The sequence below is a fragment of the Sciurus vulgaris genome (genome assembly GCF_902686455.1).
Source record: "Sciurus vulgaris genome assembly, chromosome: 7".
Lineage (NCBI taxonomy): Eukaryota > Metazoa > Chordata > Mammalia > Rodentia > Sciuridae > Sciurus > Sciurus vulgaris.
In genome coordinates this window covers 10,407,822-10,433,261 of record NC_136467.1, presented here as the reverse complement: position 1 = coordinate 10,433,261, position 25,440 = coordinate 10,407,822, and the positions used below count along the sequence as shown (strand labels likewise).

Sequence of the window (25,440 nt, the reverse complement as noted above, 5' to 3'; positions counted from 1 at the left end):
GGCAGTTAGAGCTCTCATACAGTGTTCTGGGGGAATGCACACAAGTTAGCACAGCCGTAGTTAGCTATTTGCTGTGAACTTAAACCCTCACTTATCATACAACCCAGCAAGTGCACTTGTAGGGTTTTACCACGAAAAATGAAACACATACCCACACAAAGACCCATCACAAGTGTTTTAGCAGTCATTCTTAATTGCCAAAAACTAGAAACAATGTTGACAGAGTAGAATCAGTAAAAGGAAAACCACTAATATGTGCAGCAGTGAGGATGATCTCAAAGTGTGATGCTGAGTGAAGGTAGCCAGATGCCAATGGCCGTCCCACGTGACTCTTACATACGTGATGTCGTAGAGTGGCAAAACTACAGGGATAAAAGTCAGCTCACTGGTCAGGGCTGGGCTTGGACTGAGGACTGACTACAGAGAACAAGAGGGAACTTCTTGCTTTCGTAGAAATATTCTGTGTCTCGATTGTGCTGGTGGTTGTGGGATTGCACATGTTTGTTACTCTATATAAATTATATCTCAATAAATATGACCATATCATGTAGTAAACGGCTGTAAAAATGCTGAACATTATTGGCTTTAAAATAAGGCAAATGCATGTTTAACCCTAATTCACAAATGTTCATCCTAACACAGCCCATGGTTCGTTTCCTCTGGTCTCGCTTATGAAGTGTGCCTCCTTTTATCCTCCTCTACAGAACCTTGCTCATTGTACTCATTCATACATAATTGCTGAATGATTGACACTGAGAAACAGATTTCATATGTGAGTGGGAACGCTTAGCAGCTTAATAAAAACAGTAAGCTTGAAACATTGGTTACGACCACCAAATTCAAATGTTCTGTAGTCAGATACAAAATGATCTGCAGTCCTCCTAAAATAATGGTGACGACTTCAACAGAGTCTAGCTGCCACTTCCCCTCGATCTGTGCTTGAATATAACTCCTGGTGGGTTGAAGTCTGAATTAATTTGGTGACCAATTTTCCAAAGCTGTGTGCCAAGATGAACCCACTTGAAAACTGTGTGCTCTCGGACTTGGCTGCAAGACCAGTCCAGCTGAGGTGGGCTGGCCCGGCATCTGCTGCCTTCATTGTGCTTAATGCTGCATCCATCTGCTTTCTGTCAGAGCTGGTGCCAACAAATTACTAATCTATTAGAGAAACATGGAAATAAGATTGCACTCCTCATTCCTGGCTTTTCCTCTCATATTTTGCTTGGCTTACACGTTTGGTTTCTGTTTATCTTGGGAAGGAAGATATGCTGTCAAGTGGGGGGTCATTTTTTGCCCCAGCCACTTATCCTCAGAGGCTGGTGGGAAGGAGCATTTCAAGAAGGCTGCTGGCAATGACGGTGATGGCAGTTATCACTCATGAGGCAGCCCTGCCCATACTGTGCTAGTCACACTACCTGTTCCATTAGCATCACCTGTCTCCAGGTGACAGTACTAGCTGTGCAGAAAGGTTAAATAACTCGTGAAGGTCACCCTGCCAGGAAGTGTCAGCACCGGTGCTCAGACACTGCTCTGAAAGCCTGTGTTTCATCCATTGATGCCTCAGAAGCCACTTGGAGCCTTTCGGAAGTGTTTTTACCAGGCACGTGAGTGTAAGGAGGAAAGCCTTCTACTGTCATGTACAACTAATTAGAACAAATTTAAAAAAATTTTTTTAAATAAAACAAAAGGGACTTTGTCTTTCTCTTCTCAAATGAGGCCTCTCTCATTAGAACATTTCCATGGACTGCACTTTTGAGTCCACCCAGCAGAGTGGAGAAAAATAACCTGGCCGCCCAGCCCCAGATCGGCCCTTGGAAGTGTATGCACAAGCCTGCGTGGGGGACGCAGTGGCTGTGCCCCAGCACCTGCCCCACCTGGATGCAGAGTGCTTCCTGCCGGGAGGGGAGCCTGCAGCCCCAGGTGGGAAGCACAGCTCTGGGCTCTTTCCTTCCTCTGGGGGGAGAGCGCCTGGGGTAGGGTGCAGAGTGCCCAGACGTCCCCATCCCTCTTCCCTCTGGTGTTCATTAAGATACAGCCCTTGTCTGCCAGTTAGACCTGAGGTGAAAGAACGGGGAGTACCAGCCTTTCTCTGTTGTAACTGTGAGAAGAGCCAGACAAGATCAGGAACCGTCTTTGTCTAATAAAACCACTTTAGGAGTGTAGTCTGCCATAGCCATGTCTAAATGCTTGTTTTCTACCAGATTAAAGTGTTACTTCATTTCCTTCAAAAGCAGTGGGCACATATGTCTTCACTGAAAAAGGCTTCTCACCAGTGAGTCATGTATCTAATGTTGGGGAGGGAGGTAGTAGCCCCAAGTCATCCATGAACGTGCGGATTCATCACGTGCAACTATGAGTGAGCACGCTCATTTTTCATAAGAGCAAGAGCCACAGAGGAGCACTGTAGTCCACTGACTGCTGCAGATAACCTGGGAGGGAGGCCGTGAGGTCAGGGAGGAGGAAGGGCCCTGCAGCCTGGCCCACCGGGGTACAGAAGATGGCTTTCCACCAAGGTGGCCCCAGCTGCCAGCCAAGGGTTTGCTATTTCCCGGGGATGGGAGACTCCAAAACAACTTCAGCACTTTCTGTGAGGAACTTTGCAGCTGGTAAAGTTTCAGTTTTTTCTAACCTTTTCCTTGAAAACAGTGTAAGTTTGTTCCTGCACAGCCTGACTGAAGTACAGTGTGTCTTGGTGTGGAGGCAGTTTCAGTATCGGGAGCTGGCGCCTCAGCCTGATGGTGCATCTGGGCACTGGGGTCCTCCTGCTCCAGTGTCTCCCTCGAGTCTGCCGTTGTTGCACTCCGGCCTCCTCCTCGGCCTCCCAGGCGTTCAGGCTAGAGAAGCCCCTGACTCGAACAGGCTCAGGTTCTCACTAGTGCAGCAGTTTATTACCATGCCCCACGGCCAGTCTGTGTTAGAGGTCAGCAGGTTGTGGCCTGCTTCAGCCTCCCTGTTTTCGCAGTAAACATATGGCTGGACCCCTCCCATCTGTGTACGTAACTGGCATGTCACTGCTTTGGACTGCAGTGGCAGTGTTGCAGAGTGGTAGATGAACTATCTGGCCGTTGGCAGAAAAAGTGGTGCTGGCCCACAGTCTACATGACAGTGACCTCACATCAGCTGTGAGTAATAACACATCTCACAGGCAGCCCAAGCAGGAGGCTCGCAGGATGCACCTGGCAAAGAGTGAGGACCCGATAAGCACAACTCTGTTGAATTCCTTGCAGATTTGGAGGTGAAGCTGCTTTATGTGTTGTGTTTAAGAAAACCTGTTTTTACGATTGTGGTAATATTGTTCATTAAACATGCTCTTTCTTCAACCTGGAAGAGGCCAGGGTCAGATGTGACCTGCTGGGACTCTGTGCCATACTCAGCCTCCCTTAGTCCTTCCTGGTTGTTCCATGTGGTTCCAGTTGTCAGCCGAACGTCCATGGGGCAAATTACTTAACTCCGGCGTCTTAGGTCCTCATGTCCTAAACCAGGGTGGCAGTAACATCTACTCTTGGGCTTCATGGAAATCAAGGGGTTCACGCAAAGACACTGGAACTGAGCCTGGTACCTAGTAAATATTAAGAGTTTGCCTTTGTCATTGTTAATCCATTTCTCTTTGCAGAATTGAGAAGCTCCTCACCTTTGGGGTGCATCCCGGTGCAGAAGCCCACGGGGCCCTGCAGATCTGGCCTCCCCCCGCCACCCCGCCCCAGCCCCAGCAGCTCCTCAGTGACTGTCCTGAGTGTTCTCTCGCCCTGTGCAGCATTGCTGGCCACTGGTTCACAGGGGCCCTTCCTCTCCTCTGCCTCCTGCTCATGTTCAGGTTGCTGTGCACGTGTTCAGTCCTGACAGCCCTTCCAGTGCAGGGTGTCAGAGGATTGTCGTTGCTTCATGGGAAGAGGAAGGAAACTGATCAGGTTACCCAGGGGCATCGTCAGGGAGGGCAGAACTGCTTGTTCAGAGAAGTCTCTACCACGCTGCCCCAGAGGGTGCTCCAAGCCCCACTCAGACTCACTCCTGCCTCAGTCTTTGTGGTTTGACGTTCGTGTCTTTTCTTGTCTTTGACCATTCTGCTCAGTGCATATGTAGATCGTAGCTTCCCAAGTGTGGGAATCCAGGGGCATCCAACTTTATGTCACATACAATTGCATATTGTTTGATGGATGGGAAGAATCTTCCAGAAAGTGCTAAGGACTGATTGAGAAACTGAGCCATATTCTACAAACATCTCTGTCTTTTTACATCTTCAATTTCAACCATGATTTACTGGGAGGCAATGTGCCTGGGCGGCGGAACACGTGGGTTCCAGTGTCCGTTTGCTTGAATCTCAGTCCAGGCTACTAGCTCTTGATTTCCCTCACTTTTAAGTAAGTGGTGATATCTACATTATCTACATTTCACATGATTATTGGGAGAAATGAATGAATTCACAGGGGCAGAGCACTTAACCAGGTGTGCGACCCACACTGGTTCAGTGGTTAACATCTGCTGTTGTTGTTATTGAAGTGGTATCATGATGCATTTAATTCACTTTGATTCCTATACCTGCAATCTGAATAGAAGGTGTGGAAGAAGAAGGGACCAAACTACCAAGTAGCAGAGCCTTAGAGCTCTCCTCTGAGCACCTCCAGTGCAGGCAGGCTTGGGAGGTACCGTCGTGGTTCCTGTTCCAACTGCCAACCCTGCCTGCTTCCTCTCATGCCACCATCTCACTGTGCCCAGTGTCACACTAGTGCTAGAATCATAAGATCTGGGACCTAAGCACAAACTAGTCACTTCATTGGGTGCCCAGGCAAAATTTCAAATGGTTGTTTCCAACTTGGAGAAAAGCCATGCTGGACTAACATCAGGTGACCCACATGACACCCCCCATACAATCTTGGAGGCTAACATGACCCTCAGGGCACTTGCCCTACCATAACTGTTGACCTAGGACTGACCAGTCTCAGAATGGCCCTCCTCTGAAGACTTGGGAGTTAGAACAGTGATTTTGGTTACAGTATAAAAATATTGAAGCAAGCTTATTGCTTGTATCCCATTTTAAGATTAGCTTGCCTTTCTCCTCAGCATTGCAGGAGCCTGGGGACAGGGGACTCTTTCTCTTTGTGTTCACTCCTTGGGCCTTGGGAATGTGCAGAGAAAGCATGTTTTGAGATTGGCTGCCTCATCTGCACCAACAGGAAGGGCTGACAGACCATGATTACTGCTCTGTGGTGAGCACATTGTCGAACAGAAAGTGTTTCCAGTGAGTGTTTTCACAAGTGTAAGGACTAAATAAAAACCTTTAATCTGTGTTTGGTTTTTGTTTAGGTAACTACTCCAGACCCCCAACGTATAGTGGGGTGCCCAGTGCAAGCTACAGTGGCCCAGGGCCCGGTATGGGTATCAGTGCCAACAGCCAGATGCATGGACAAGGGCCAAGCCAGCCATGTGGTGCTATGCCCCTGGGACGGATGCCGGCAGCTGGGATGCAGAACAGACCGTTTCCTGGAAACATGAGCAGCGTGACCCCCGGCTCTCCTGGCATGTCTCAGCAGGGTGGGCCGGGCATGGGGCCGCCGATGCCCACCGTGAACCGGAAGGCACAGGAGGCTGCTGCAGCCGTGATGCAGGCTGCTGCAAACTCAGCACAAAGCAGGTAAGCCACTGGGACCCGGCCATCCAGGTTCTGTACTGACACGTGACCAGGCAGCGGACACGAGAATAGTAGAACACACTTGCATTTGGCTATCCTTTTTGTGTCAGATATACACTGTACCATAAAGTCAGAGAAGTGAGTGACAGACGTGTTTTTATGATCCACTGAGGAAGGAGTCTGAGTGGTAGGCTCATCAGTTGTGGGAGGTGTCTTAAAAATGTCTGTGGCTAATCATCGCAACCAGGAAACGGGGTTCTGGTGCATAGCAAAGTTTTTCATTTAAAACAAGTTTTGAGCAGGAAGTACTAAAGGCAAAACATTTAAAATCTAAATCATTGAAAAAGACACATGTTCCCCACTTTTTTTTTAACCTACAATAAGAATCTTTGTAAAATGGAAACTTTGCATGTGTACATGTGAGTGTTATGTGTTGGTCTCAGTATTTGTGTAGGATTTATACACTTCATTTCCTTATGCTGCTTTTTTTTTTTTTTTTTCCTGGGCATGATTACATCCAAACCAAAGTGTGATTAACAAAGCAAAGATGGTATTTCAGGAAGTTTAAGTTGATAGAGCAAGACTTTAGCTTCTATTACTTACTTGTTTTTAGCCCCAATTCTTAATATTAATTTTAAAAGTAGTACTTGACTTGTATAAATAACAACACGATCAGAAATTTATGAGACGAAGATGACTATATTATAAAAGAAGCACATTAAAAGATATTTATCTCAGTGTTATATTCAGAAGAAAGGATAGAAGATTCTGACTGGTGAAAAGGAAATGAAAACTAAGAGTGTGTAAATGTGTAAATGTGTCCCTTTGCTCCTTTTCCTCTGAACCTGCTATTTCGGGAAGGTAGGGACCCCTCCAGTCTCAGTTTTGCTCCAAACAATGATATATTCCCCTTGAGGAATTATAAAGGAAAATCACCTACACATCCCCCACACCTGCCTTGCAGCCAGACGTGCAGAGGCTGTGGGGGATGTTTAGATGAACCTGTCTGTGAAGACTGGTTCGGCTGGTCCAGCTGAAGTTCTGATTCAGGTTTAAATGAATTGTCTATTGTTGGAACTCAAAGCAAAGGTTATTTTCCTTCTGTTAAGCAGGAAGTGATTGCATTTGGCATGAGGCTCTGAAGGTGATCTGAGAGGAGGGTGACAGAGATGAGGGCAGAATTCTGCCTGATTAGCCAGTCTTTCTGTGTTTCCTTTTCCGGGCCAGCGTGTGTGTCATCTTTAGAAATTAACGTGTCTTTATTCTCCGTTTCTAATTGGTAGACCGTTCCAAAGCCTTACTGCCCATTTTAGCTCTCTGGGAGTTTAAAAGGGGGCTGCTTATTTTAGTTTTTGATTTTGCCAAAGTCAAAGCTATACTTCAAATCTGTAAACAGATTAGATCTGAGATTCTTTCTTTTCTTTCTCCTGTGCCCTGCCCGCCCCAACAATCTTTTTTTTTTAAGGAATTTTACCCAGGCCCACCCAAGGCAGCTGCATGGCCCAAGGTATTCTGCCTAGTTATTCCCTTCTGTGACCCCCCCCCCCCACCTACATGTGGAATAGCATGTGAACAGGGATTCGAACTTGTGCTATAGAACAAATCCAAAGAAGCTGTTCTTCTGTTCCACTTTAGGCCACCATACGTTAGGTCGCCTGCTTATCCCAGCCAGTCTGGGGCTGGCGGACGCCCCATGTTTTCTTCCCAGCACCCCAACTATGGCAGCTCCCAGGCTCCCATGATGCACCAGGCTGACCAGTACGGGTAGGTGGCAACACACCCTGGGCTTCTGCGGGTCCTGGGTGTTTTCTCCTAAACCGTCAGCGAACATGCCATCTGGCTGCAGAAGGAACACCCAGACCAAGAAAGTAAACGTCCTCGTAGAAAAGCCCCCCAGGGCGGCTTGTCTGTCTGTCCACCTTTGTTGTGTTCCTTTTGCTTTTTTGTTATCCGTACTGCCGCAGTTTGGGGGAAACCTGCATGCCACCCTCCGGTCCTGTCTGTGCATGGCTTCGGCATGCCTGCTTTCCTTCATGCCTGAGAAGGAACGTGGAAACCTTTATCTCTGTCCCTGAAGCAGTACCGTTGCCTGCTCGGGCATCCTTTCCCCTTCACTGTCACTGTTTGTCTGGTTACCTGTGTTGTGCAGCACTTTCCTACTGACTGTAATGACCACACCTGCCACCACAGTGAGCTGCCATCACCCAGAGTGGCTTGGCGTTGAGATCCGAGACCTGTGCTGGCCTGGGCCGTTCAGAGGGCGTAGGAGAGATTTCCTCACAGCATCACTGAGCCAGCAGCTGTGCCAATAAATGTTGAAGCCACCAGGAAAATATAACCAGATAGTACAACACAGAATTTTCTACCTGAACAGTGTGGCCATATTTTTACCAATTTCAATACAGGAATTACATACAGCAACAAAAAGTACTTTTATTTCCTACTGTAAAACTACATACTAGCCGGTGCAGTGGTGCATGCCTGTAGCACCAGTGGGTGACTTGCAACTTGGTGAGACCCTGTCACAAAATAGAAAATAAGAAGGGTTGGGGTGTGGCTCAGTGGTTAAGCACCCCTGGGTTCAGTACCCAGTACCCATAATAAAAGGTATACACTGTCAGGCCCTATCACCGTTTTTAGGTTCATAAATGCCCTTAAAGCATCATATTGCTGAGTGAGCTGCTGATATATACACTGTTTTGTGTATATTGATGATAAGATCATTGTATACAGACTTCATTGTGCTTGATAGTTCCTGGAAAGACATACCTGTCTGGTTAAAATAAAACAGAATTGTCAACTAGCTTTGTTTCGACAACTACTCTTTCACTACTTGTTACAGGTGCATGACAGAGCTCTTTAATAGCCTTATATTCAGTCTACATTTATTTAGACAGCAGAAGAAATGGTCATTTCATAACTACGAGTTCCGAGTTCTGTGAATGTGGTCCTAAATGCAGACCAACAAATATAGAATTCTCAATAGAATCCTCAGAGTAACATAACAACTACAGAATGAAGTAAACATTATTACTCTTGAGAAATTGTCTTTTCCTCTGTTGTGCTTTTCCCTTGTACCTTCAAGGTCAGTTCACAAGACAGTGGGAAGATCAGAGTGAGGGAGAAAGATGTTACCCATCAGCCTGGGATCCACAGGCTTGTCCTTCTGTGCCCAGAAGCACTGTCTACACCCACAAACCTAATCAGTTGCTTCACCAAGCCAGGTGAAGCAACTGCATAAAGTGAATTTAAACGGTGTGTCTCACAGTAAAATCTCTTCCACTGTTGCAGAAAATCAATGTTAGCTAACCAGCATGAGAAGATCCGATCTGTGTTTCAGCCAGTGCCATCCAGATAGCTGCCTCACCATACAACACTTCCTCCTTAATTAAAAATTAGAAAAAAGGTTGGATTATTCTGTGTAAATCTTACCACATACATTTGGCAAAAGTTCGTCTTTGCAGCCCTGCACCTGTTGGCTGTGAATTTGGCTTTTCATGTTTACAGTATTCTTTCTCAAAAAAAAAAAAAGAAAGTTTGATTTCTATTTTAAATCTTCCTTCTGTTCCACTTTGCAGTATGCATAGCCTATTGTGCCTTTTTCTAAAACAGAAATTGAATTTGAAAAAAATGTGTTCTGTATTTTAGTGCTACAGGTTGAGAGACTTGATGCTCCTCATTTAATAGCATTATGGCAAAACTTGCATTCAGGGCTTTCTTTTTGCTCCCTTCCCCCATTGATGGTTCTGTCAGGTGAACGCTAGGTTGGTTGTGTGGGAAACAGTTGTGAAAAGCCAGTTTCCTTTTGGAAAGGAAGCCATGGCACAGGCCCTTCAGGGGCCCTGCGTTCACAAGGTTTGTCTTAAAGGCTGTTCCTCAAGCCAGAGGCCCAGAGACCTGGACCCGTGAAGAGTCGAGAAGGACAAGTTAGTGATGAAGGTGGGGAGTGGGGGAGTGTGCACAGCTGCAGTTAGAAAACTCCATGACACGGCGAGGGACTGCGTCACTGGTGCTTTCTGGCCAGTCGAGTGTTACATGGCGTAGAGAAAATACACAGCTAACTGGTCAGCAGCCATTTTATCAGTTCCTCTAAGAACTGTGAAATCCACCTGCTGCGTTGAATAAGTATGTATAGATTTTTTTTCACCAATTGGGTAAAGGAATTCTTCCTTTCAGTTTGAGAGGATGCACAATAGAAGGTGGTGGATCTCGTTGTTCGAGTGCTATCTTGATGCCCAGCCAAGTTAATGATTTGTAAGAATTATCTGTACCGAACTGATAGGCTTTTATTCAGAAACTGCATGGCTCCATTTAATTAACAATTGAAGCTTTAATTGTTAGTGCAATATTATTTTAGAGGTTTAAGAAACAGAGTTGGAAATGCTGTTTAATCTTAACAAAGCCCATCCCGATGGCTGTCCCTAGCATCAGACCAGGAAGATTCTGAGCCACCGCCTGAGCCTGGGAGAGCCACCACGGCTGCTGCCTCCTCAAGATGCAGTCGCCCTGAATCCCAGCTGTAACACAGATCTTAAGATTTTTTGGCTGACTGAATCCATGTTCTGCAACCTTGATGGTTGAAGCATACACACACGTGTACAACTAACATTCCCTGGGTTGTTTCTTGTGCTTTGCACCCCATTCTTTATTTCTAGGTGGCACATGGTAGTGTCCCAACAGTTGACAGCTCTGCCATACACAACTGATTGGTGGAGCTGGATATTTCAGGATTATCCAGATTTTTTTGTTGGAAATGAGCTCCAAGGAGGAAGCCTGATATCACTAAATTTCTAGAAGGTCTAACAAGCCCTGCATCTTTAAACCAGGGTATGTGAATAAGCAGATTTTAATCCCTTAAATCTTGTCACAACAGCACATCACATACGTAAACTTAAGTCAAGTCTTAGGTTACGTGGGATTGGAAGAAAGATCTGGCGCCGGTCTTTAAGATCTTTATTCTGTTTTCATAAGAACAGCTTCCGAGAAGATGCAGAGCTGCAGTTGCAGAATGACAGAGTCCTGGAGCTGCTCGGCATCTGGACACTGCTGCAAGCTCCGCTCCTTGACTCTGTCGGGGAGGAAACAGTTTGAGTTTGGAGACGGCAGGCGGAGGAGGACCCCTGGTTCTCCTCCTCCTCTGTTATGCTGTTCCTAAACTAGATTTTCCTTTAAAAAATAAAAATAGAAAAACACCCTCTACTTGAGTGCTCCTTTGTGTCTAAAGGCAGCCTGCAATTAGAAAGCAGAGAATGAGCATCTGAGTGGAGACCCTGCCTCACGCTTGGGGCCAGGCCCGCTGCTCCCTACACCGCAACAGCTGCGACACACACCCTGGCGACCTTTGAGCCACTCAGGCCAGTCACCTGCAGGGGAAGTCACAGATACTTGCCAGCACACTGATGGGTTGGAGCATCAGCGTTTGTCACCGTTCGACTGTCCACACCGACACTGCTTCAGCATTTAACCCTGTTGAGACCACCTTGCAGCTGTTGAAGTAAGAATGAAGAGTTGAGGAAGAGGCCACTTCCTGCTGGGTGGTGGGCTCAAGGGGACACCTGCGTGCACTGGGACTGGCACTTCTGCACTGGGACCTTTTGCTATCCCCAGTGGACTAACCAAACCTCAGAAGAAGGAAAACTCTCAGACTCCCTAGTTGTTAAAAAATAAGCAAATAAAGGGCAAAGCCAACCAATATAAAGTCTCACCACTCTTGACTAGAAGACAGTTGTTCTAACAACTACCACAAAGAGGGATCATACGTGTACCTGCATTTTAACGCTTCCATCACAACAAGAACTAGCACCACCAAAATTAGTTTTAAAGTATTTTTGGTTTTAGTCAAATAAGAAATTGGAAATTTTAATTAATACTACTTTTTTAATCTTAGCCACTCATTAACAGAGTAACTCCACCAGGTCCTGGCCATGGGATCCCTGGGTCAGTAGCAGTCCAGCCATTGGAAGTGTGGAAGCAGCTGCACATTTGGTAAGGGGATGCGACCAGCAGTCACCCCTCCTCAAAAACAGCTGGGTCAGTTCACTGAGGCAAATCCGTCAGTCTGGCTTTCACGTGCACCAAGTTGCTTCTGTCCGTGCTGCGTGCACATCTCATGTCCACGTGGCTCCGAGCCACTGTTCGTTACTGAGACGCAGTTGTCATTCGTGTGCTGTGCTGCTACCTGCCAGCCAGGCACTTTTTCTGTGTTATTTTTTTCTGAAACCAGTATGACGCAGTTGTGCTGATGGACAAGGAGCCACCGATGTGGAAATGCTTTAATGGGGAGAGTGCATTAAAATGTCAAAGAGAAGGGCCAAAAAACTTGTGAGTGTGTCAAGCCCCAGTTAGAGTGGTGTCCCTGTGCCAAGGAGCAGTGGATGGCACATTAACTAAGATCCAGCCCTTTGGATTTTGGACAATTAGGTTTTAACATAATAGCTATGATTTGAAAAGCCATGTTATTGAAAGACAAAGAGGAAAGATCTCAAAGGCTAAAATAGAGATTTTATTTCTGCCGTTAAATGTAAGGCATGGTATTATCATCTAAATACTATGCAGTCGTTTTTGGTCGCTTCTTTCACCAAAATTTAGAATTTGAATATTATCATGTTGGTATTTTAAGATTATGATTTCACAATTAAGTTTTTTAGAGTTATAAAACTCTTTATGAAAGCCCTCAAGTACATTTAGAAATCTTCAAAATACAGTAAAATATTAATTCTAAAAAAACTGAGTTTTTTATTTTATTTTAATGAGATCCAAGGTATCAAAGTATGAAATATACAGCAGGCCTTCTGTGGACTGGAGTCCACGAGCTGCCCTGACCGCAGATGGTTATCCTTTGGAGATTTCAAACACACAGCCACAGGAGGGACAGTCGATGTGCCTGCGTGTTTAACAGATCCCCTAGGGGATTCTGGCGCGGAAAGCCCCCACACCTAGGACTGGTGTCTGCTCCAGAAGAGCGCTGGGGTGAGCTGGGAAGGTGAGCTGCCCCGCGCTCACCTCACACTGGGGAGTCTCGGGTGTGGTCCACACAGCAACACCGCCCAGCAAGTCCCAGTTACTCAGGCACGGGCAGGGTCCTGAAGTCACACTCGTGGATCAGATAGCAACGCAGGCCTGCCTTGCCAGCCTGCAGGGCTTGCAGGCTGATCCCAGGAGGCAGCAAAGTTCTCCTAGCCTGGGAATCGGTACCTCAACAGCGTTTTGGGTTGAAGGCAGCAGGAGCAGCGTGGCCCGTGAAGTGGACACGCTCCGCGACTTTGTCTGGTCCAGTTGGAGACTGTCATGGGTGCCTTGTAACGATCTCTGGTGAGGGGCTTGAATCTTTTTTGAGCGCTCACAGGCGCCTTGGTTTAGGATCAAGGACTGTGGGCACGCCCCCTAAAGGTCATTCGCAGCCTGGCCCTTCCTCTTGCTGTCAGCTGCACTCCAGCCATCCCAGATGTGAACACAAGCCAAACAAAACCCAGGCCAGAGCGCTGCTCGGAGCACTAGCATGCTGGGTTCCCTTTGCTGCCGAGATACCTGCAGGTGGGAACTCACTGGGCCCCGCGGGGGCAGGGACTAGTTAGGGCTAGTGTGACACTGCGGCTTCGCTCAGCCTTCAGGCCTCTCCTGAGGCATTTTCTACCTTGATTTTGAACAGTGTGTTGTTTTACCAAGTTTGGTAACTTTGTGGCCCAAGGCCATCTTTAACTCGGGAAGTTTGTAAAGATTTTAGGAGTATCTTTTTAATCAAAACTGACTCTGTGTGTGCACGTGCAAGCTTCCTATCAAGGGTTTTACAAAATATGCTACAATACAGTATGAGTTGGAAAACTCAGGACCCAAAGTAAGTTTTTTGAAACCAACTGACAGGTCATTAAGGTACAAGAGATACGTATGGATGCACGTAAGGTGTGTGTGTTCCTAATCGTCTCATTGCTGAATCATCCCTCGGATTAGTTCACCGGCGCATGTTCATTAGCTGCTCTGCCTTTGTCAGGCTCCTTTGCACCTGGGGCTGGGTACTCCTAGGCCTCTAGGGCTCCCCCTCACCCCACTCTTGAGACTCCCTTGATGGTATTATGATCTCAAGCTTAACAGTAAGGTGAAGATCTTCACGTTTAGTGCAGTTAGGAGCGGGCACTGTCCATGGGACACATTAGTGCCAGCTGGTTGGGTTTTTGGTGTTTTTTTTTTTTCATTTTCAGTTCTGGTCCAGTATGGGTCTCGTTTTCCTAGACCAGGGGGATGCTGCCTGGCGCCAGCACCCCCAGAGGTTTGGGAGTCGCCCCCTGCAGAAAGAGGACAGGCCCCAAACCCCGCTGGGGCTCACACTGGCACTGTGCAGTCAAGGCCACCAGGACGCTAGGAATCAGTGAGGAAGTGCTGGAGTCCCCCTGCAGTAACTATCATCAACATTTAGTTTACTTCTGTGTGATGCAGTAAACAGCCCACCAAGCAGGAGAGGGAGCCCGGCTAAGTCGACTTGAAGGATGCAGAGACGTCCTTGGCCCTCAGTTACCCAAATCCAAGCAGTGGACTCTTTCTTACACCGTCTTCATGCTCGGACAGGGAGGCCTGTGGCCCTCAAACCCCTCGCGCTCTGCCTGTTCTGGTTCCTGTGAGAGAGTCAGTGAGGACCAGTAAGCTGCTTCAGGGACAAAAGCTGGCCCCTGCATCGAGGGAGTCGCTGGCGGAAAGTGGTGACTGACGCCAAGGAAGTGTGTGTCTGAGGCATGGGCCTCCGGGAACCCCAGGGAAGGCACAGCACTCCCAGAGCTCCACCGAAGGCGCTTCGCCGGGACGCGCGGCGAAGCAGTGCCTTGGGTGGAGGTGGAGAGCGGGAGAGGCCCAGGCAGCTGGCAGGGAGGCCGGGTCACAAGGCCAGGCCCAGGTTGCTGCTCACTCTTGGAAGGTGCTGCGCTGCGGAGAGTCTCCCTAGAGCTGTGGGTCTTGGATGCTCCTCGCCACCGTTCTTAAGGAAATCACGCAGCTTGACACGGCCACCGAAGGGGCCAGGAGCTGGACAGCGACTGTACCCGAGCTAGCTCTGCTGGCGTGACGTGCTGAAGCTTTCTCTGAGTGAGCAGCTGCCTCGGACGGTACCGCATCGGCCAGTGAGGAAAGCACTGGGAGGAAAGGTGGGCCAAGCACGCGGGCACGCCTCTCCAGACCCAGGGTCCCCCACCTGTGCCGCCTCACCTTGGCATTCAAGCCCGCCGGACTCCAGGTGTCCAAAGACACGCTCCCGCTCTCCTCGATGGCCACCCTGAAGCCAGGCCTTTCCTCCCCCACAGTGTTTGATCCATCACCAAATCCTCGTCTTGACTCACGCTGCTGCTTAGCTCTGCATGCTGCTTCCACCGTCCGTGGCCTCCCGCCTGAGGCCCACACTTGTTCTCCCTGCCTCCCATGGTCAGAGTCGGACACACATCTTTGAGTGCCATTCTTCCTGCTTGAAACCCCTAGTCTCTTCTCTTGGGGTTCAGAACCTCACAGAACCATGGACCTCACGTCATTCCCCTTCTTCCCATACTGCCCACTCTCTCCAGATGCCACAGGGCCCTTGCACCTGCAGTTCTTGCCACCTCATCTGGCAAATTCCCATCCAACCCACAGATCCAAGGGGCCACCATCCCTTCCCCAGGGCACTTCCATCCATCCCGCTCACCATAAGCTTACAAGTGCAGGCACCTCACCCTGTGCCACAGCAAGGCCACAGCTCTTGTGGCTGCTCTGGTCACTCATTTTGTTGTGTGTTTCGGCCACTGTTGTGTTGCTTCGTGCCCATGCCATCCCAGACATGAGTGTGATTCCTGCACAGAAGGTATTTCTGACTAATTTTTTTGTACTCCTAGTATGTTTCCTTGAATGAAAATGGAATGGCTGGTTTTGTTTGGTTGTTGTTTTAAACACCCCTTAGTATATATTTTTACAGGAATCACAGTTTCTAAGTCAGTGCTCTTGGGTTTGCTGTTTGTCTTTGTTCAATGATACAAAGGCTACTTTGCCTTCCCAGGGTTGCTCTCCAGCCAGAGCCACTGGCCTGTTGAAATGGCAACATGGCTTTGCCACCAGCGTTGGTGACGTAGCTGCTGCAGGCACACTCATGCGTCAGGCCCACCACAAAGCCACGTGAGCTCCGTGCTTTGTGCTCTTTGGATAGTAGATTTCAAATGGGCTCAACTGGCGTTCTCCTCGGTGCTGCTTGGAAGAGGCACCGTGTGATTCCACCAGAAACCTCTGTCCGGCGGTGGCGGTTGCTGGGTGCACGTGTGGAAGGCCTATGGTCATGGAAGCTTTCCAGCAGGCGTCCCCTCACACTGAGGCAGCTTAGCCCTGCAGGGACACGCAGCGGCAGGGAGGAAGTTGTTCTGCTGGAATCAGGGCTTCCCAGGGTCTCAGGCCAGGTTCCAGCGGCTGGGTCTAAGTGATGAAGCGCCCTGTAGTCAGTAAGCCATCTGCTGACTTCGAGACTCGGGCCACAGTGGGGCCGCAGCCCTGGAGGAGGGCCTGTGGGCTTGGTGGTCACAGTGGCTGTCCATCTAGCGGGCGCTGCTGGACCCCCAAAGCACAACTGGGCAGCGTCCGCTTGGGTGTGTGGGGTGCTGCACGGGGCCCCGCCAGTGGCCTGTGCCCAGAGCAGCCCTGCTGCCCACCGGGCCCTTCTCTGGGGCCCCGTCCAGACACCCTCACACCATCGTCAGCACTGCTGGCTGCTCAGATGGTGAGGCCTTGCTTTCCGTGAAGCTCCGAAGTCACTTAATGTCAAGTCACCTGGTCTTGGAGGTGAGGCCCGACCTTGGCAAGCGGGGCCGCTCCCCTGCCAGTGTCACCACTCTACGGGGGCGCGGGCTCCGAGGGTCCCCGAGCCAGCCCTTACGGCAGGTGAATGTGAGCTCCTGGAGAAAGCGTCAACAAAGGGAAAACCTACGAATTGGCCTTTTCGTAGAATGAAGCGGGAGCGCTGCTAGGGCGCAGGCGCAGCAGAGCCACAGTAGAACGACCGCTCTGGCCCACGCCCATCGCCACCCCAGGACCGTGTTCTGGTCTGCACGTCTGTGAAACTCATCTCATTTGCCGTTGAAAAGATGAGGGAGTAGGGAGAGTGCAGTGGGCAGCGGGTTGAGCAGGCTGGGCAGGGCCGGGCAGCGTGGGCAGCAGCACCCTCCAGTCTCCATGATGTGCAGTCTGGTCGGTGCCTGAGCAGCAGGTCAGTGTCACGGCCACAACAATCCCATTCAGAACATGCATCAGATTAGAAATGACCCCCGAGGTGGTGTTGGGCATTCACAGCCCTGGCCGTGGGTTTCAAATCTGCAGACTCTGGACAGCAGTGATCTGGGACAGAAGAGCCCAAGACCCAGCAGAAGTGACCGCCCAGTGATTGACAGCCCAAGAGTCGGGGGCACTTTGATCTTCCAGGTTCATCTGACATCTTGGCAGGTTTTGCACTGGACATGTCCCCTCACTTCAACTTGAATGTTTGCTTGTTTGTGGTTTGTTGCTTTGAATTTCCTTTTGAAGAAAGAAAGTGGTGATTAACCTCATGACTTTCCTAACTCCACATGGAGCTTTGAGAGGTTGCTTGGTCAGCAGGGTTGCAGTGGTCAGGGAGTGCTGTCCTGGACAGAGACCTGCATTGTGAAGATGCACAGCCCTTAGCTCATGTGTGAGGCTCTGAAGTTCTAGTAATTGTCACAGCCCACCCAAATAATACCCCTGGCTTTTTAAACAGACTTTTAAAACAACTGTTATAGTGTAATTCAGGACCACTGTAACAGGCAACTCATATCCAACACATGGACCTTTAAACCTTTGATTTGTTGTTGTTGTTGTTATTGTTACTTTAAACCCATTGTGTGCCTTCATCATCTTATGGTGATTGAATATGGGCCCTGAAGATGTGGGGGAAAAGCCACAGACTAGGGTTGGATGGATGCTCATTTAGTCATCTGCCTGGCGGGCTGAATATTCTGGTTCTTTTCCACTCTGGCATAAACAAGAGTCTTGAGGAAGCATCAGTGTCATCCATGTTAGTTGTCTACACATGAAACTAAATTGGAAAAAGCCTGAAAAGGTGGCCGTGGACTGTACCTTAGAACACCTCTTACAGTGATGCACGTGTTCTCTCCCGATTCATCTCACTTACCAGGACTTTTCTAGCATCACATGCAAGGGTTAAGTAGGCCCCATCCTCCTCTGGGACGCTCACACCGCTAGAAGAGCCCAGGTGAGCAGAGGTTACTTGAACACAGCCAGGAGCAGCTTAGAGCTGTGCACAGGTGCAGCTCACATCCAGCCAGCAGGGCTCCCTTCCAGGGGGAGCAAGCGTGGCCTTCATGGGAAGTGGCCATTAGAACACATCCTAGAGACAGGAAGGCCAGCAGTGACTTGAAGCAGTTACTGACTTGGAAATAGTCTTCCAGAAAACAGCCTGTCAGCAGCTTAGGGTGCTCCTCACAGGTGCATCTGAGAAGCAGAGCAGACCCAATGGGAGCTGCTTCTGAAACTGGCACTGGACCACTTATAGCGTAAAGATACCCAGAAGGAAACCTAGGATGCTTGAGTCAGTGCCAGCCATCTGCAGAGGGACACTGCGGCCCAATCCAGGAACATATTTATAGCTGCAGTGCCACAGTCCAGAAGTGCTGGATGACTCGAGGCTAATGGGAAGCCATTGGGTGGTCTCAGATCCCCTCCGGGAGCTGCAGTAGGTGTGTCATGCCCCTCACCAGTTCACAGAGATTCAGAGGGAGCCCTCAGTGGGCTGAGGACCAAAGGTCAAGTAATACCCCACTGTCCCAGAGCCACTCCCTCAGCATTTATCTAAGGTTTTTGTGAAGCTGTCATTGAGTATTGGTACAGAATTTCTCTGAATGGTTTGTCTATTATTTTAAAAAAAGAAGAAACTTAAATCTTTGATTTTTCAAATAGTATGTGTTTGAATTTTTCCTACAAGCCAGAGAGTTAAGTCCATTGGAAACAGATAGGCAAAAAGATCAGTATATTGGTTTAAAAAATGATTTATGTTTATCTCTTAAAGAGTCTCATAAAAATACTGACTATGATGTATTTAGAGCCATCACGTCGTAGTTTGACAGTAGTGAAGGAGGTTGTGTGATCATGATTAATTTGGAACAAATAAGCAAAGCATCTGTCTGTCTGTCCTCTTAGCTTCACTACTAAGAGTGGCGTCACTCCACAAAACTTAAAAGGGGTTCTAAAGGTTTTTCATAAGAAAAGCTCGACTACAAGGATGAAATAGAACTTCTAAGGCTTTTCCCACATCACCACCATCTTTCTCGTTGCTTTAGAATTTTCCCTGGGAGAACTAGACCACTGTGCCATTTAATCTCCTTTCATCACCAGCAGTCAGAGAAGTGGTAGGACAGTTTTCTCTTTTGGATAGAAGATCCTTCTCTTGCAAGGGTGAAGAGAAAGTCTCTCTTGCCAATCATTGGATAAATCTAGCAAAACCAAGTCAGCAAGAGCTGATGGCAGCAGCATGCAGGGGGAGGGGCTGTACAGATTTGGGAAACTTGAGTTGATCTAAGTCCCTGTCCTCTCCTGTGACAGAGAAGCCCTGCTAGAGAGCAGTAGAGGGGTGTGTCTGCTACATAGTTTTAACATCGGGGAATCAGTGTGTTTTTAATAGAACCTAAACTCCAAAACGTGAAGTAGTAGGTTGAGGACAGTGTTAGCTGTACTTTCTCTCATCTACATTATATCAGAAAATTTAGGGCACAGAATTCTTTTTAATATCCCGCACTGCCCATTTGTTTTTCACTTCTTCTGGTTTTGATGTGAAGATACTAAGCAGTGCTAATAGCCAGATTTTATAAGACATTAGACATTAATTTTACTTGCTTTTGTAATTCCTGTCCTTATTTCAAGTTCCCTACTCTTGCTAACATTCCTCTACATAAATAACTGAACAGTTGACATAATTATGAATGTATAATTAATTTGTATAACTTCTGATATTTGGAATTTTTAAAGTGTAATGGACAGTTATCGAGTAGTACAGTTCGGTCTCTTTCTCCAGGAAACAGTCTACTTTTAGCAAACGTGAAAACCCAGCCCCGCCCTCACCTGAGTACATCCTTAGAGCGACACCAGGGCCGTCTGCTGTGCTGTGCGCGGTCAGTCTATGTGTACCTGTGCTTTCTCTTCATATAGGCAAGGCAGCTTTCCTGGCATGAACCAGAGTGGACTTGTGGCTTCCAGCTCTCCCTACAGCCAACCCATGAACAACAGCTCTGGCCTGATGAACACACAGGCGCCGCCTTACAGCATGACGCCCACCATGGTGAACAGCGCCACAGGTAACCTGGCAGCTCTGGCTCCCAAGGGCTACCCTGTCTTCCCCTCTCCTCCTAGGCTTCACCAGTGAATGTGCCCAGTCAACTTGAGAAGATGGATTCACTGGTGAAAGTGGAAATAGTACTACTTTTTAACTTCTGGGAAATTGGCTCAGTCTGTTTGAGACTTAAGGGTTGTATTACATTCTATGTAAATTACTTTATTCTGTGCTTATATAACATGGACATATTCAGATATCATTGGTGATTGCCAAATACAGGCACTAAGTTCTGTCTTTGAGAATTATTAAGGAGCATTGGTAGATTTCAAAGTAAGATCTCTGCATTTGACAGTGGTAGAGATAAATAAGGGAGAATTCATATTCGGAGGAAATAGCTACAGGGCAGAGTAGGGAGAGTTGGAAGCACCTTTTCATTTAGCAAAATCCCTCTGCATGTGTACTTGGAAGGGGCTGCTTCCTCAGTGCTATTTGTAGGTCATCTCCATTGAGAAATTGCCAGAAATGTTTCATTGCGTTTAGTTCTTTCAGCCCATTTGGTAATCTCAGCAGTTAAACATTCTTTCAAAATCATGTCTGATTAGTGCATTGAGTATTCTGTTAGTTTGTGGGAAGCATCAAGATGTCTTCAAAATGTCTATCTCCCATTTCTCAGAGTCTGAGACCCTTAGGCCAACTCCTCAGGGTCCTAGACTTCCCAGGCAATAAGTGCTACTTCCCAAATGCTGAGTTGCTCTGAATCGAGTTGACCATAGAGACCACTGCAGCACAATTTGCTCCTTCAGTTAAGGCAGACCTTGACTTACCAGCTGTATGTCCCCCACCACTTCACCACATGTCAGGAAAACACTGGAGCCAGAGATCTGGCTTCCGTGATCACCTTCTCTTACTCGTGCTGCCTTCTGCCACAGTCCTGGCCTGTGCATCTCCAGGGCCACTCACTTCCTGCCTGAGCTTCCAGGTCACCGATCTCTATCTAGTCTCATTTAATAGTGGTAGTCCCTGATTACTTCCCTTCCGAGGCTTGTGAGAGAAGAAAACACAGAAACTATTGATAAAAGTGAAGGTTTTAAAATAAACAAAATAGCCCTTCCTGATGTCACGCAGGTCATATTTCATCCCAGGAAGGTGACACTTTGCCCCGTGACAAGGCTGTCAGCAGGGAGCCTCCTCTTTTCCCGCCAGTGCTGTCCCTGGTGGCAGAGGATCTGGGTGTGGTAGTCTTGTGTTTTGTCTAACTTCCCGAAATAAAACTCCTTGAGAACATTGAAACTACACCACAAATTTTCACCTGCTATTAGCAACATTCGATTTTCCCTTTTTTTCTGTAGACCCGAGAGCCACAAAACTACCCACTACAGCAGATCTGCAGTGCCCTGCCTGAGAAGTGTGTATTTCTGAGGAGCAACCAATTTAACGGGAATTCACAGAGAGAGTCTTTCTATTATTAGTATTCAGATAATTCACTATTCTTTATTTTATACAGAGAAAATCTGGTCCGTGAATGGCCATTTATCCTCACAGTCTTTTGTATTGGTAGCAATGCATTTATATTGAATTGTACATTTTGACATTGAATTTTTAATAATTTAGACATTTATCAAACTTTGCACATTTATATGATTTTATTTCATATAAATAAAATATGAATAAGTTGAATAAGTTGAATAAGTCATATGCCACCTGATATAAAGCACATCCGAGGAGTCTTGACCATTTAGCATGTGCCACATGTATGTTAACAGGTCTGGGTAAACCTGGGAAACTGAGTCAGCCTCGGGGAAGCCAGCAGTGCAGTGTACAGCAGCCCAGCTCCTGCTAGGGCTTGGGGCCGCCGGTGTGCGCTGGGCTGCAGAGGGGTCCGGGCGACCCTTCGTCATCAGTGATTTAGGCCCACTGAGAGGAGTTCGGGGCTAACGGCAAAGCCCTTCTCCATCGAGGTGCACTTTGGGAGAAGGTGAGGATAGTCCAGATGTTGGCCAGGGCTGGTGGTAGATCTGCTGGCCTCAGTGTGCACCAGAGCAGCTGGCATTCCAGCTTTCTCTTCACCAGCCAGGTTCAGTGGTGCTGTCGCAGTGTGCGGGGCCAAAATTCCTCCTGGGTAGTGACAAATTGTTGCAGGCTTCAGCGAACAAGTCATTATTTAAATGGAGGCAGTGTGAGTATAAATGTGACAACTATTTTTTCACTTGGAATACATGGGAAGCTGGATGGAGAGTCAGACTTTCCCTCTCATGGATTGTTTCTGCTTCTGTTCTGTTCTAACTATTTGGACTTGAAGGTTAGAACTGCATATTGCGGGCAGAGTTGCACTACATCCTGTAGATAGTCCACCAGCAGCCATGTGTCACTGCGCCTGAGTCTGCCCCTCACACAGCCCTGCCCAAATTCCAGTGGGGAGTCTCTGCCAGCTGAGCCTTGGATCCTAGATACAAAGTGCCTTCCTGTGCAGGGCGAACTGGCTCTGATAACCCTTTACAGAGAGAAAAACATCAATCACACTACCCCAGATTTATGAATTGCACACTTCAAGATTCTCTAGAATGCTTTTAAAACCACAGATTTCTGAGCTCCCATCAGAATTCATGATGGGAGGTGGGTCCAGGAATCTGCCTTCACAAACTCGTCAGGTAATTTTACATGTGCATGCTAAAAGTTTGAGAATTTGCTAATTGGAGGTATTTGCCCAGCAGTCACCTGTAGAAAAGCTGCTGGCTTTGTGTGCCACTAGCTACTGCCAACTTACAAAGCTGCCTGAGTGGAATCTGCCAGCTGGGTAGCCGTCTTGTTGGGATCTGACCGTCTTCCAAGAGGAAGTCTGGGCCCTTAGCCCCTTGCTGGTGGTTGATTATCTAGGTAGTTTAAGGGGATCTTGTTTGCTCGCTCGCTTGCTCACTTTAAGTTGATGATTTCAGACAAGCTGCTGCTTCCCCAGAGAAAGGACGTGATCAGTCATGAAAATCAGATCTCTCAATCTGGGGGAATGTGTGCTGGTGTGCCAGGTGCGGGGCAGGGCTTTCTCGAAGCACCGGTGTGGCTGTGAGGAGAGGCTTGCTCTTCTCCTGGGGCAGCCGTGTGCGGCAAGCTAGCTGGGGCTGTGCATGGGGAGGAGGCCCTCCTGGGAACCATGGGGTTGCACCCTGCCTACAACTCCAAGGGAGGCCTCACGCTGGGATGTTGGAGGGTTCTCTCTGCCTTGCCAGTCCAGTGGGAAGGAACAGCTTCCCCCGAGCTTTGTTTATCTCTCTTTGAAGTTATGGTAACAGTGTGCTTCATAGATCGTCACATAGAAAAATAGTCACAAACAGAGGTATACACGTAGAGAAGCCCTTTGTGCTATCCAAAACAAGGAATAGAATATTTTGCGGAGCGTGGTATGTTACTGTGGAAGGAAAGAACTGTGTGTGTTTCTGATCCTGACTTACCATCTTCTGGGGGTGACTTAGAGCCTGCAGGGAGAGAAAGTAAAGAACGCCAGGAGGAGGCAGGAACAAGTGTTTAGTTCAGTTTTACTTGTGTCACATGTTCTTTATGTCCTTTTGAATGTCTAAAATCCAGGGCAGAATAGCTGCCTGAGGACCTTGACCATGCTTGCTTTAAGAAATCATCCTAGCTGTTAGATTTCAGTGGTAGAGCCAGAGGCTAGTGCTTGAATGTACTTACAGCGCTCAGATAGCGCCTTCTGCAGCGGCAGGTCCCCCGCTGCCTCTCCTTGCGTCTGAATGTCACATGCTGGATTACTGATGTCAGTGGAGAGAGAACAGTACCCTGTTTGAACACTTCCTTAGAACAGTGGTGGTCTTTCTTTTCTGGGAAAAGAAAAAAGCAGTGCCCCTGGAGTACCAGTGCCCTGGGAGGCATATGGCTCATCACTGTGCTTCACTGAGAATCCTGGTAAGAAGTCTGAATATGCAGTTCAACAAAAAGGAGAGCCACAAGGAAGGGCCTTGTGATCCATGTAGTAAAATGAACTTTACCTTGTGAGGCAGAAGTACTGATTAAAATCAGGACTCTGAATTCTATCCTTATTCATCTTTCAAAATTATAGAACAATGCAATTTTTGACAGATTTTATACTGGGACATCCAAAATGCCCATTTTAAAATATGTAATAGAGAACGAAGAAATTTGAAGAGTTTCAAACCAACATATACAAGTGTGGTTTTTAAGTCAAAAATTATCACTAATTATCATAATACATATTAGCCCAGTTCTTTATGCTCTGAAATTACTTTTGTGTACATTAGCACATTTAATGCATGAAGTATGATATTACTATTCCTATTTTCAAAATAATATTCAGACATGACTTAGAAATACCACAGCTGTAAGTAAGCTGTCACCATTGGAGAAGCAGGCCTTGGCAGAAGCCACACGCCATGACCTTCCCGCCTTCTCTGGAGCGTGTCTGGCTGTCGCTTCTATGAGCCCTCACGAGAAACAAAGCAGGGCCGTGCAGCTGTCGTGCACAGGCCCCCCTTCATACTCGTGCTGCTTTTTGACCCTTCTGTTCTTCTGCAGAGAGTGTTCTTGAATGCACAGGTTCACCAATTCCTACTTGGTTATACCCCAGAGATGAAACTGCATGAAATCAATCCAGCACTTTGAACAAGGCTGTCTTCCTGGTGTAACATCTCTCAGCTGCTTTTTTGAGGTTTCACACATTCACAAAAATAACAGCATTTTTAGCTGATCCCAATAGATTTTTCTCTGCAGCTGCATCACTTGAAAAAGCTTTTTGTTCCAGTTCTTAAAGTCTAAGTATTGAAAGTAATTTGAAAAAAAGAAAAACATCCCAATTATGATTTGTGTGTGTTGTGATGACTTTAAGGGCTGACTGGGCTGCAAATGGGCTTTGAAAACCCAGCCAATGTGTCCACGGTGGAAAATACAGGATTTCAGAGTGCATTATTGAGTGTGCTGATGTAAACTCATGGGCACGTGGCACGGTAGGCTTTTTTTGGCAGGACCTATGGTCTCAACCTGCAGCGATGCTAACGATATTAGCAAATTAGCACCATGGAGCTTGCCAGCTAATTCACCAGAGCCTGCTCACTCTCTCACTGCTGTAATTAAAACTAATTATTTTCTAAAACATAGTAATACATGAATATGTGCAATAATCATTTTGTAGTGGGCAATCTGTAGAGTCTTTTAAAGCTGGTCCCCCGCTTCTGGCACATTGTGCTCCGTGTGCTCGGCCTGGTCGAGCCAGCCTTGCCTCTGCAGAATGTGAAATGGCCCTGCTCATCAGACCTCAGGTCCCTGTGACTCTGACAGGGAGCAGTTCTGGCCTCTACTCCGTTGGAGCCTCATGCGCTGTCCTGCCCGGGCACCTCCCCACCTCTCTGTGCTCATCTCCACGCGTCGCCGCCCCTCCAGCCAGGGTTGTGCAGATGGTTTTCACAGTGGGGTTCTCTGGAAATTCAGCTGTGATTCCCTGGATAGCTACACCAATTCCCTCCTGAAGCCTTGTTCTTCCTTTAAAAAGAAATGGAAACCC

The 25,440-nt window shown here is 47.7% G+C and overlaps 1 protein-coding gene across 11 annotated transcripts in view; it reads left to right on the top strand.

Moving 5' to 3' along the window:
• ARID1B (AT-rich interaction domain 1B) overlaps positions 1–25,440 on the top strand; it is a 405,422-nt gene that overhangs the window by 344,865 nt on the left and 35,117 nt on the right. For all 11 annotated transcript variants that reach the window (XM_079146755.1, XM_079146754.1, XM_079146753.1 and 8 more), the window contains 2 exons: positions 5,302–5,629; positions 19,796–19,941. In XM_079146755.1, the coding sequence (XP_079002881.1) occupies positions 5,302–5,629; positions 19,796–19,941 (474 nt within the window). The remainder of the gene's footprint in view (positions 1–5,301; positions 5,630–19,795; positions 19,942–25,440) is intronic.